General features: G+C 33.4%; 2 protein-coding genes across 3 annotated transcripts; one reads left to right on the top strand and one right to left on the bottom strand.

Moving 5' to 3' along the window:
- Positions 1 to 2,827: 2,827 nt before the first annotated feature.
- LOC110306539 (olfactory receptor 5D3-like) lies at positions 2,828 to 5,311 on the top strand. The gene is made up of 2 exons (XM_085830022.1): positions 2,828 to 2,856; positions 4,381 to 5,311. The coding sequence occupies exons 1-2, from the start codon at positions 2,828 to 2,830 to the stop codon at positions 5,309 to 5,311; spliced, it is 960 nt and encodes a 319-aa protein (XP_085686148.1).
- Positions 5,312 to 8,589: 3,278 nt separating this feature from the next.
- On the bottom strand, positions 8,590 to 10,104 carry LOC110289050 (olfactory receptor 1165-like). 2 transcript variants are annotated; one of them, XM_085830025.1, is made up of 2 exons: positions 10,089 to 10,104; positions 8,590 to 9,524 (listed from the first exon to the last, which is right to left on the bottom strand). In XM_085830025.1, the coding sequence occupies exons 1-2, from the start codon at positions 10,102 to 10,104 to the stop codon at positions 8,590 to 8,592; spliced, it is 951 nt and encodes a 316-aa protein (XP_085686151.1). The 2 variants fall into 2 exon arrangements, with proteins under 2 accessions (XP_085686151.1, XP_021010916.1); XM_021155257.1 differs by lacking the exon at positions 10,089 to 10,104 and having other exon boundaries at positions 8,590 to 9,537.
- Between the last annotated feature and the right edge of the window lie 3,509 nt (positions 10,105 to 13,613).

Here is a 13,613-nt window from a genome sequence, read left to right on the forward strand (position 1 = left end):
TATTCCTACTATTCAAATATTTGGTGTTTTCATAGTATGCAAAATTTCCTAGATGATTTGAGTTAGGAACTTTTTATATTTGGCATTTTCTTTAACCAATGTATCAATTTTTTCTATGTTGTCTTCCACACTTGAGATTCTGTCTTCTATCTCTTATATTCTATTGGTGTTGCATTCATTTGTAGTTGCTGTTCTTTTTCCTAGGTTTTCCATTTCCAGGATTGCCTCATTTGTGGTTTTTAGGCATTTTTTATTTCTATTTTTATGTATTGGATCACTTTGTTCAATACTTTCACCTGTCTGATTTTATTTTCCTGTATTTCTTTAAGGTATTTATTTGTTTCCTCTTTAATAGCTTCTACCTGTTTGTCTGTGTTTTCCTCTATTTTTTTAAATATTTTTTATTACATATTTTCCTCAATTACATTTCCAATGCTATCCCAAATTCCCCCATACCCCCACCCCAGTTCCCTACCCACCCATTCCCATTTTTTTGGCCCTGGCGTTCCCTGTACTGGGGCATATAAAGTTTGCGTGTCCAATGGGCCTCTCTTTCCAGTGATGGCCGACTAGGCCATCTTTTGATACATATGCAGCTAGAGTCAAGAGCTCCGGGGTACTGGTTAGTTCATAATGTTGTTCCACCTTTAGGGTTACAGATCCCTTTAGCTCCTTGGGTACTTTCTCTAGCTCCTCCATTGGGATCCCTGTGAACCATCCACTAGCTGACTGTGAGCATCCACTTCCAGAAAATCAAATAACCCCATTAAAAATGGGGCTCAGAACAGAACAAAGAATTCTCACCTGAGGAATACCGAATGGCAGAGAAGCACCTGAAAAAATGTTCAACATCCTTAATCATCAGGGAAATGCAAATAAAAACAACCCTGAGATTCCACCTCACACCAGTTAGAATGGCTAAGATCAAAAATTCAGGTGACAGCAGATGCTGGTGAGGATGTGGAGAAAGAGGAACACTCCTCCATTGTTGGTGGGATTGCAAGCTTGTACAACCACTTTGGAAATCAGTCTGTTGGGTCTTTAGAAAATTGGACATAGTACTACCGGAGGATCCAGCAATACCTCTCTTGGGCATATATCCAGAAGATGTCCCAACCAGTAAGAAGGACAAATGCTCCACAATGTTCATAGCAGCCTTATTTATAATAGCCAGAAGCTGGAAAGAACCCAGATGCCCCTCAACAGAGGAATGGATACAGAAAATGTGGTACATTTACACAATGGAGTACTACTCAGCTATTAAAAAGAATGAATTTATGAAATTCCTAGGCAAATGAATGGACCTGGAGGGCATCATCCTGAGTGAGGTAACACAATCACAAAGGAACTCACACAATATGTACTCACTGATAAGTGGATATTAGCCCAAAACTTAGGATACCCAAGATATAAGATACAATTCCTCTATTTTTTTAAAGGAGTTATGTATACCCAACTTAAAGGCCTCTATCATCTTTATTAGATGGGATTTTATATCAGAAGTTTGTTCTTTGGGACTCTTAGTGTATCCAGGGATTGGTGTGGTAGGAAAACTGGGTTATGTTGGTGCCAAATCACATTGGCTTCCATCACTTATATCCTTGTACTTGCCTTTTGCCATCTGGTTATCTCTGGTGTTAATTGGTCTGGGGGTCTGTGAGTGGTGTACATCTCTTTGGAAGCAAGTACAGCTGTTTGACCTGAGTTAGAGCAGGCTGTCAAACAGTCAAGCTTTACAGGTTTGTCCTGGGAGTCAAACAGTGCCTTCTCTGCTTAGCCAGGCCTCCTGGATCTCTGGTTAGAGCAGGTCCTCTCTGTCACTGATTAGAGAATTCATCCTGTGTTCGTGGTTAAGGCAGACCTCCTTGGGAAATCAGCAAACTGAGTTCCATAACTCTACATATTGATTGGATATGATTTTCTGTGGTGGTTTCCAACTATGGCAAAGAGTTTTTCTTTATTACAGGTGAAAACTACATTTATCTGTGGGTATGAGAACACATATTTAAAATCTTGTAACAGATTATGCTGTTTTAGTGAAATGGTACTGTAGGTTATCCTCTAAAATCCATGTTTTCACTAACATTGAGTACTTAGTTATCTAAGTTTCCAGTGCAAGACATGATTTCCCTCTTGCTAGGGGGAGGGGCAATTTTAAGTCCAATTAAAGAACTTTTGGGTACTGGAAATGTATACATGCTACTACTCTACTCATAGAGTTACAATACTCTGTTGGTCATTGTTGTGGTTCAAGAAGGTTTGCTAGATAGAACTGTTGGTTTCTCTCATTCTTTGGAAACATGAATGGTGCCTTCTAGTACCATGAAAGATAGTCTTAAGTTTATATATTATTTTATAGATTTTTATAGCTATTTGTATATATTTAAGTTTAAAGAATATTGATATCTTATAAAATATTTATATATTTAAAACATTAAACATGGCTTTGAAAGTATTACTAAGTTTAGATAAAATTACAAACAAACAAAATATCACATGGGGCTTTGTTTCATCTAATTGTTTGATTTAGGCCTCCAGAGAAACTCTGCATTTGCATTCTCTAGGGTTCACATCCCCGAGGTATCTATGACATAAATGTGGGACACAGTTTGATGCTAAGGTTCTGGTTTTTTTATTACCCTTTCTTTCAAGTATCACTGAGATGTTTTCATAAAGGTTATGTAGTAGAAGTTATTTTTTTCTAAAGTATTCTTTGACATATACAGTAAAACCCATATTTCCCCACATTTTGTATTATATCCTTAAAAATAAATAAAATTTCTAGCAGAGGCAGTCCTAGAGCCTATCATTTTTATAAAAGTCTTAAATGAATACATCAGAAATTTCTGCTTTGTGGTGAGTTTATTCAACTCTTTTATTTTATTTTATTTTATTTTATTTTATTTTATTTTATAAGAAAAATAACATATGACCCTAATTTTCTCAGGCTTTAAATTTTAGCTGTAACTATAATTACTATGATGAGCATTTATGATAATCATCCTAACTAGATAAATTTACCATCATGTGTGCCACTGTATTTGTTATTATTATGTGGCCAATATTTCTAGTAAATAGGTACTTATGTATTTCTTCTTTATATATGCAGTCAGTTTTTATCAATTAAAAGTCATGTTGTATATGTTATCTCATAATAATCTCATAGAAAAACTAAGGATATAAATTATATTTTATAATTCTGTAGTTTCTAAAATACTCAGTATGGTATTTAAAACATAAAGGAAATGTAATGAGAAAAGCCAAGATGTAACTTATAAGAAATGAAAGAATGAATTTGTTTATTACAGATACATATGCACATTGTGTATGTAGGGTATTGAACCATCAACAACTGACAATAGATTACTGACATTTCCCAAGGCAAAATGATTGATAAGTGAGCCCTAAAGTTAAGTATGTTGAAAAGATGTGTCAGAACTTGCTGAAGCAATATTTGTTCTTGGTAGGATAATAATCAACCATACATTACTCAAATTTTATGAGAAAAAAAGGATAGGAGAAAGAACAGCGATTTGGGTCAAGTTTTTAAAAGTCTAACTATAAAATTTGGACTGAATATAATTTGCCTGAAATATGTAAGTGTATTCAGGATATAGTAAATTCAGTAGATAGAATGAATAAAATCTAAAGTAATAGTTGAAGAAAACTTGTACATATATGTTAATGTCATTTTTATATCAAGGACGCAAGTCTAGTATTACCTCAAAGAAGATAATCAAAATATAGTGAAAACTGTAGGGCTTTTAATCTTGGCACACAGACATATCATTCTTATCTTAAGTGTAATAGTGTTAATTTTATCTTGAGTAATAGTGTAATTTTATACTGAATTAGGGTCATTGAATAGTTTTAATGTACTTCTAAGGAAAACATAATTAGATAGTAGTAAGTAGTAGTTGAGACAATTTGGAAGAATGTAGCACATGCAGAAATAACTCATTCCATTTTTCATAATTAAAATTGCTTTGAATAATTAGAAAATTAGATGATATCAAGTATCACTGTGACTGCTGTTTTGTATAACTAAGATATATTTTTAGATTTACCAGTAGTTTCCACTATACCTGCTACAGCAGGGAATATCACATTCTATAATTTTATGATTAGATTTCATCTAATGCCTGTTTGTTTCACCTTCAATCTTGTGAACTGTATTTCATTGTAAAATACATAATAGTAAACAACAAATGATTTAAAAAACATTTATTATACTATGTCAATTTGTGTTTTGAATTTAAATTATTGAAACTACTGGAAAAAATATATATATAGTTCTTTATGAGTAATCTTTTAACCTCCAAATACTTTTTGTCAGCCTATTATTTGATTGCTTCTCTCAATTATTCTATTTCAACTCAGGGACCGAGAAAATCAGACTTATTCAGTGATCTTCATTCTGTTGGGCTTCTCTGAATACCCGGATCTGCAGCTGCCCCTGTTCTTCGTGTTTCTGACCATATACACAATCACTGTACTGGGAAACCTGGGTATGATTGGCATCATCAGGATCAATACAAAGCTCCGCAGTACCCCCATGTACTTTTTCCTTAGTCATCTTTCCTTTGTGGATTTCTGTTACTCTACTGTTGTATCACCCAAACTATTAGAAAACTTGATCATAGAAGACAGAACCATCTCTTTCTCAGGCTGTATTATACAGTTCTTCTTTGCATGTACATTTGTGGTGACCGAAACGTACATGCTGGCAGTGATGGCCTATGACAGATTTGTTGCAGTGTGTAATCCTCTGCTCTACACTGTTGCCATGTCTCCAAAGCTGTGTTCCATTTTAGTGGGTGCCTCATACTCTTGGGGTTTAATCTGTTCCTTGACACTTACTTACTTTTTGCTGAGATTATCCTTTCAAGGGATTAATATAATTAATAATTTTGTGTGTGAGCATGCTGCTATTGTGGCTGTATCCTGCAGTGACCCATACATTAGTCAGGAAATTATTTTTGTCTCTGCCTCATTTAATGAAATAAGCAGCCTAATTATTATTCTTACTTCCTATGTTTTCATCTTCATCACTGTCATGAAGATGTCTTCCACTGGAGGCCGTAGTAAAGCCTTCTCTACGTGTGCTTCCCACCTGACTGCCATTATTATTTTCCATGGAACAATTCTATTTCTCTACTGTGTACCTAACACAAAGAGTTCTTGGCTCATGGTCAAGGTGGCCTCAGTGTTCTATACCGTCTTCATCCCTATGTTAAACCCCTTGATCTATAGTCTCAGAAACAAAGATGTCAAGGAGTCAGTCAGAAAGTTGGTGACCAAAAGTTTATAATGCAATATATTGCCATATGGTTTGCTTACTCCTTCATATTCAGAAATAATTATGCAGAATTTCTAAGATATTAAAAATAACTGAGAAACTAAAACCAATCAACCACCAACAACAAGAACCTTTGTTTTAATTCCAATTTAGCTGATTATTCAAAATCTACTTAATCTGAGGTTGGGTATTAAACTATAAAATAATAAGCAAGGTAGTAATAACTTTCTGGATTAAAATATAGATTTTATACTTGAAATTCAACAAGCACATTTTTAAGTTAGCACACATTAATGAAGAGACAAATTTCTCTGTTCTCAATGCTTGGAAAATAGAGATATGCATGCATAGACTTGATTGGAAAATCTCTTTCTCATTGATAGTCTACTTAATTATCGTAACTAAATGATTATATTTTTCTACTATCACTTACTAATCATAATTCATATCTTTTGGGATATCAAAATCTTGGTAAAATGTAATGTACTGCAATTTGCATTCTACTACGAATTGTAAGTCTTAGTCTTTTTTCTTCTGAATTCTTGCTTCTTACTTCCAAAAGAAATGCTGCAATTTGTTTTTTAGTAATGATTTAATAACAAAGTGATGCAACTAGAACTTTCTAAGTTTTTAAAAAATAAACATTAATGTATCAAAAATCATGTACTTTAGATATAGCTACATATCACCTACTTAATATCTGGGAGTCTGTAAATCAGAGATGCTAATGCATTTGACTAAATGCTCTGCCAAATAATATATACATATAAATAAAATAATATTTTGAACAAGAAATAATGTTTTGGGTGGTGAAATAACAATAAAAATGAACTGTATTTACCACATAAGACCTTATATTTTGAAACCCCAAAATTTTAAAAGAGTAGCTAGTAGATATAGTGTAAATTATAATTCTGACACTGTAATTCATGGGTCTGTTATGTAGAAGAAGACAGAAATACACACATAACTATATTAGAGGTAATCCACCCCTATAGAATTAGATTTGGGATCCACTTTATAGGAAGGAATCCGTATCTGGTAATGTAAAACTTCCAAGCTGTGTCAGTGTATGGTATTGTATCTTTAGGGACATTTAATCCTGATGCTTAGCATGAAATCACCTTTTAAATATATATGTGTATATATATATATCTATACAGAATAATCACTAACAGTCTTATTCAGTGAAATATCTTTTTCTAATTAACTTCAGTAAAGGCTGTTTTACAGCTATAAAATGTACAGAAATAAGTGATGGTTTAATATTGACAACTAAAGTTATATGTATTTGAGGGTAGGTATCTCAAGGTATTTCATGAGGTATAAATTGAAATGAATGGTGATCTGCATTGAGAAATGGATAAGCAGATCTTCATATTAGAATATCTAATTTGTTGGTTCCCTTTAAATCCTCTGTGGTTTTAGTCCTTGTAATTACTATAATGTAAAATAATGTGATAATGATATGTTAATGAATGTAGTCTCTTACATTGATGAGATGACTTGATATGAAGCAATACCACAGTTACTATACAAATAAAAGTCCTAAAGTGCTATGCTACTACACCAATTGATTATCTTTCTTACATCCTTCGTTCTTCAGTTGTAGTCCATTGATAATCTGTTAAACAAAGACAGAGGATACCTTCTTCAAGCCTTGAAACTTCAGAAGGAAAACAGGATGGAAAAGACTGGTATTATGAAAATCCCAGAGACAATTAGGTGGCAGACCTGTGCACTGTGGTATACCTTTCTACCACTGAAATCAGGAGGATGATGATAAAAATAAAAACACAGGCTGGGAGAGAAAAAAATCAGGCAATGCATTTTATTCAAGATTTAGAAGGAAATAAAACATTCTACTGTGTCATGCCTTATTCAGAACAAGATATGGTAAAAGTGCCATCAAGCTTACAGTAGTATTTTGTGACTATAGTCCTGTGAGAGGATCATGTGAGCAAATAGCACATTGGTATTTAAGAATCAATAGTAGCTTAAGAGAGGGACACTGACAAAGAAGTCACTATAACTTTTTAGAAATGATGATTAAGGATCACCACAAATTAGCCATAGCTCAACTCTGTCAACATGTATGTACCTAGTAACTGACATATGTACCCAGAAACTAGAGAGATAGGATTAAGAACACATATTGCTCTTACAAAGGATGTGACTTTGTGCCCCAACACCCACACGGGGCAGCCCACAACTGACTGTAACTCAATTTCCAAAGTATCCAACAACATCTCTGACTTCCATGCCTAAACCCACACTGTGACATAATAAAGTAATTAAAGATAAAATATTCTTTAATAACATACATCCATTGAAGAAATGCTTGGTGCATCCATGTGAAGGAAATGGCTCCATACTCAAAATTAGATTTATTAGCAGTTTATGAAGAGTAACAGTAGAGGAAATAAATCAGAAGGAGACACTCATATGTCTTTGAAGTACTTCCAAAAGGAAATAGTACAAGAAAGCTTTAGTATAGATAGGTATGTATTAAAAGCCATATAAAGGGAAGTGGTGTTTCACATAACATAAATACTGCTCTGACAAAAATCTATAACATTTTGGCTAGCCTTAGTATGTAAAAAGCATGATGCTTTTGAATGTATAAGTTTCAGGTGTATAGGCAAAAATAACTTTTATAATCTCTGAACCAGAAGTTAGACACTGTGGTTGAATGAAAAGTTATAAATGCTATAATTCCCACGGTGTAGTTCTTTCTTAGTGAGGGAAGATAGAAAAATTGGCACTAAATCTGATCATGTGAACTTTGTTAAGTGTAACTGGAAGTAATATTTTTTTTATTGTTTGCTGGAGAAAGAAACAAAGGGAATTATCACCCATGTGTACTCTGATATGAATGTAACAGTATTTATGCTGTTACAATTACAAACAAGCAAACAAGAGAGATGAATATAAAGGATGGAGAAAGGAAAAGAATTATATAATAAGAAAAAAGAAAGGTAAAAGGTGAGTAAAAATGAAAGCGAAATACAAAATCTAATTAAATTAAATTGAACATCATCAGAGAACAATGATTTAGCCCTCTAAATGCAAAGATAACATCATCATTTCCATTCTCTATAAAGTTATTTATAGGGAATAATGTAACTATTATACACAAACACACACACACACACATATTCAAACACACACATTCCCACAGTTTCTAAAAATATTTTACTTTTTGTTTCATTATTTTAATATTAGGAATTCAATGCAAAAAGAAATTAAGAAAATTATTTTAGCGGTGTGTATAAGTGTAGTATGTGTATCTATAATGACTGAGAAAGGATTTTCATATGAATTAACTTCCTCACAGTCTCTTTTACATCCTTATTTCTTAGGCTGTAAATAAGAGGATTAAGCATAGGGATGACCATACTGTAAAACACAGTGACTATCTTAACAAGAAGCAGTGAGCTCTTTGACTTGAGCACACAGTATAGAAGGAGAATAAATCCATGGCAGAAAGAGATCGCAGTCAAGTGTGGGGCACAGGTGGACAAAGCTTTTTGTAGTGCTCCTTTAGTGGGAATCTTGATGACAGTGGTGAATATGACAACATATGAGACAATGATGATAAGGAGGCTACAAATCTCATTGAACATACAAATTAACAAGCATGCTATCTGGCTGAGAGAAGAATCAGAACAGGCTGCAGAAATTATGGCAGAGTACTCACAGCAAAAGTGGTTAATGATGGAAGATCCACAGTAAGATAATGCCAATAGAAAATATGTTAGTGTGGTGGCACAGAGCCCACCCCATAGGTAAGTTCCAGTTACTAAGAGAGCACAGAGTTTATGAGACATAGCCACTGTGTAGAGCAGAGGGTTACAAATGGCCACAAAGCGATCATAGGCCATTACTGCTAACATGAAGGTTTGGGTAACCACACAAGCACAGCCAAAGTAAAACTGGATTATGCATCCTTTGAGGGACATAGATCTGTCCTCTGTTATCAGAAGGTCTAACAGTTTTGGGGCAATCACAGTGGTATAACAAAGATCAACAATGGATAAATGGCTGAGGAAAAAGTACATAGGAGTATGGAGCTTAGCATTGATCCTGATGACCAAAATCATTCCTAGATTTTCCAAAACAGTGATGGTGTATATGATCAAAAATATCAGGAATAAAGGCACCTGTAAATTCGGATACTCTGAGAATCCCACGAAGACAAATACGACTCCAGTACTCTGATTCACTTGTAGCTGCATTTGGAACCTTTTATAGGGAAATCAGAGAGCCCATTCCAGGCAACAGGATATAGTGGAAGATGTGGATATTATGAAGGGAGACAGAAGAATATATCTTAATTTATGATATAGCATATGCCAACAGGTATTTCAAAAGAACATGGCTTGGTTTTTAATCACAGATTATTTCTTAGATCAGTAGGAGTAAAACATCATCTCACTTAAATACACTGAGAAGACATGTACAACCCTGTTAAAACACTTTAATTTTATCACTCAGCAATAGGCTACACTCCAAACTGCATAGAAATTCCATTTAGCCAACTAAGTCTTAAAACCACTTTCTCTGATGATATTGGCACAGTAATACAGCTTTTAAACTAAACTGTTAATATACAAATATTCACAATGATTTTAGAGCCTCAAATAACTCTTAAAGAATATTTCAGATTTTCCTGAAAATTTTAAAAATCCTTTTATTCGTAGTATGATGATTGAGTTTTACTGTCTACTTCTGTGTTTCTGTCTTCCTGAATCTATGTGGAAGCTTTTTAGATTGAAAGTGTATTCACTATTAGTTACAAACATTAAAACTCTAACTAAAAGAAAAGAAATTACATAGATTCTTGTACATCTTGTTAAAAGTATATGCATGGAAAGTGATATGGTATAGAATCTTAAATTGTTTTAAAGTATAACGATATAAACAAAATGCAAAAATACTGAAATTTGCAAATAAATCTAGTGCCATATGCAAAATTTTAACATCTTGAGACATAAAGACTAGTAACAATTTAGCCTATACTATAATAATCAATACTCCATGGTCTCTCTTAATGTAAGGTAGGTTTGCAAGGTTAAATCATTTTCAATACTCACTCATCTTTGCCAGAAATCATCAATACCAAGGTAGAGAGCCATATTTATCTTTACTTGCTTATATGATTGAACAAAATGGCTAGGCAGTTAAAGAATAGACTTACAACCAAAAATATAAGAGTTAATTTTTAAATATAAATGTTAATTTAAATTATTTAGGGAGACCTTACTGGTTTGGAAGACAGAGGTATAATATAAACCACCATTTTATACAATGCAAACCAAAGAGTCCTGTTTTTTTCTTTAGTGTATTAAGCCATATGCAGTGTTTTTTGTTTTTTGTTTTTTCCCCTTTCTTGTTTCTTGGATTAAAATTGCCTTCTGCAAGATTCGGCATGGTATGGAGTCTCCTGTTGGCAATGCTTAGACAAAGATCACTCATGAATGTGATATCTCATACCGTATTTTATCGTCAAGCACAAACTCTTATTTAATCATTTGCAATCTTAGAATATTTAGATTTCTTAGTACTTGCTAGCAAGGCTGAATCTCTAAAATTAGGTTACTTGTTATTTTTGGACTGGCTTTAAATGTCTCAGCATTTTACAGTGTTTGGAATTTGACATTTAGAAGTCAAATTACTTTTCTACAGCTTTTCCTTGTACTTCTGAAAAATCATAACATTTGTAGATAAACACTACATTTTCAACAGTACATACTATAGTACATACTATACTTTTCAATATGTAAATATTTTAAATTCATTCCTGTTTCATATATAATACATTTTGAGATCTTGGATATCTGAGCCATCTCTCTTCTTTTTGCATTAATTTGATATTTAATTAACTTGTTCTAGAACTAAGATCATTCTATCCAATAATCTTGTCTCTGTTATGTACATAATATGGCTTACCACTCAAGCTTTAATAATAGGCCATGTACTGAGTTGTTTTCTATGTACAGATAGGACTTCTGTAAGATCTTTGACTGGATTGAGTCAAAATGGATTAAAATTGTGCCTCAGTAAACTATTCATATTTAGCTCCAACAAGTTGTTTAAGGTCTGTGCCCCATTTCTTTGCACATGAAAATATAATGAGGAATTACTAGCTCAACATCATTGTTGTTACTGTTATTATGTTATGATGTATCTTAAATTTTTAATTGTAGAGCCATAAATATTGTATTACACATTTCAGTGAAATGGCCACAAAACATGAACTTTTTTTTTCTCTCTATGTCTTCATTTCCTGAGTTTGCTTAGAATTTGTAATACATGAGAAACCAATGTGGAACTATTAACAGTTATTAACTTATAAATACTGTTGGTACAATTAAGAAACCGGAAATGGAAGCACGCTGGCAGAGACACACTAAAAAGAATGTTTTCCATGCCTTTGTTATGATTATTCCTAAGCTCTCAGCTATAACTTACTGCAACATGTCATCTATTGCTCATTGTTTTTAATCTTTTCATTTTATCCCAGTAAGGGGAAATACAAGAATTACTCAACATGCACTCTTGAGTGGATTCTAACTTCACATAATTTTTATTTATCAAATTAGCAGTGTCTCTATGAGAATCATTTATGTGTTCATGCAGTTAAAGTATTTTAAAATTGAAAGTTTAATTAATATCATTTTAATTCCACCAATGGTGCATCAATAAAACTCATGGACCAAAATCAAGTCAAGATTCTTACAGATGCAATAAATAGTTCAGTACCTTGTATTATAAATCTCAGATGAATCATATGGCGTCACTGCCACTAGCTTCACAGAGCTCCTTCTCTAACAAAAATATACTTTCATCTTTGAGTTTCACATATCCATCCAAAACCAACAATATTCTGTAGGCTCATTTATCAATGGTTTCTGTAGACAGTCCAGTAAATTATAAAATCAATGAATTTTACAAAAGTTTGACTAAAGTCAACTAATTTGAAATTAAGCCATAAGAGTTTCCTATTTAAAATGTGTTACTAGAAAAGCCAAGAAAATTTTATTCATTATTAAAGAATAATAGTCAGCATAAAAATGTCCTCGATGTGAGTAAGGCTCTGAAGCCAAATTGGGAGATCAAAGAGTGTGTTTTAAGTCTGAATGCATGGCCTCAGGGAATCAAACAACAGCAATCTTGAGCAAATATTTACCATTAACTAGAAACAAGATTACTAAGAAAACACTTTTCCAATTATGAGCATAATTAATCTAAATCACCAAATCATATGGGACACTTTAATAGGTTGATTATCTTTAGTAGAAAAAGTCTACCAATTTATAGCAACCATTGTGCAGTTCAGTATAAATTTAGTGCTGAAAGTATGACACCTTAATTATATCTTGCATTATTTATCAGCTTGGTTTATTTTATTAAATTAATAACAAATTGCAGCATTATTTTCTCTTAACTTCTCAGTTCAAGCTAATTGTTCATCTTAATAAAGCTGCTTATCCATATACACATTTATCTGTCAATTAATAGATCTTTTCAAATATATTCTTTGTGTGTGTGTGTGTGTGTGTGTGTGTGAATACTTTTTTTAATTAGGTATTTATTTCATTTACATTTCCAATGCTATCCCAAAAGTCCCCCACCCACCCACTCCCGCTTCTTGTCCCTGGCGTTCCCCTGTACTGAGGCATATAAAGTTTGTACGACCAATGGGTCTCTCTTTCCACTGATGGCTGACTAGGCCATCTTCTGATACATATGCAGCTAGAGAAACGAGCTCCGGGTGGTACTGGTTAGTTCATATTGTTGTTCTTTGGGAAGCTTGTTAAATTGTGTTATTAAAAAACTAGCAGAAATTTTAAGGTTATATCCTTATAGTTTGTTGTCATTTACAGTACGTTTTAGGCATAACATGCCAAATCTTATTTTGTTAAATTATTGCCATAATGCATGTCTTGCATTGTGCTTTTATAAGACTTAAAACTTGGCTCCAGTATAGGGGAATGTCAGGACCAGGAATGGTAGGTTGGGGAGCAGGGGGAGGGGATAGGTATTCAAATATTAAACTCACCCCCCCCATCTATGAGATGAAGCCCACTTACTCGAGGTAATTGTTACTTTTGATATGCTCTTTGATTCAATTTGTAAAAATTTTATTGAGTATTCTAGTCGTTTCTGTTGATTATGTTCTTGCCCTTACCTTTTGCCATCTGGTTGTTTCTTAGGTTAGCTGCCATGGCAGTCCCTGGATATCCAGGGTTGGAGCAGGTCTTCCAGGTGACAGGCTGAGCTGTTGGGTGCACAGCCTGATCTGTGATTT

Source organism: Mus caroli, unplaced genomic scaffold (genome assembly GCF_978045245.1).
Source record: "Mus caroli unplaced genomic scaffold, Mus_caroli_1 scaffold_2, whole genome shotgun sequence".
Classification (NCBI taxonomy): Eukaryota; Metazoa; Chordata; class Mammalia; order Rodentia; family Muridae; genus Mus; species Mus caroli.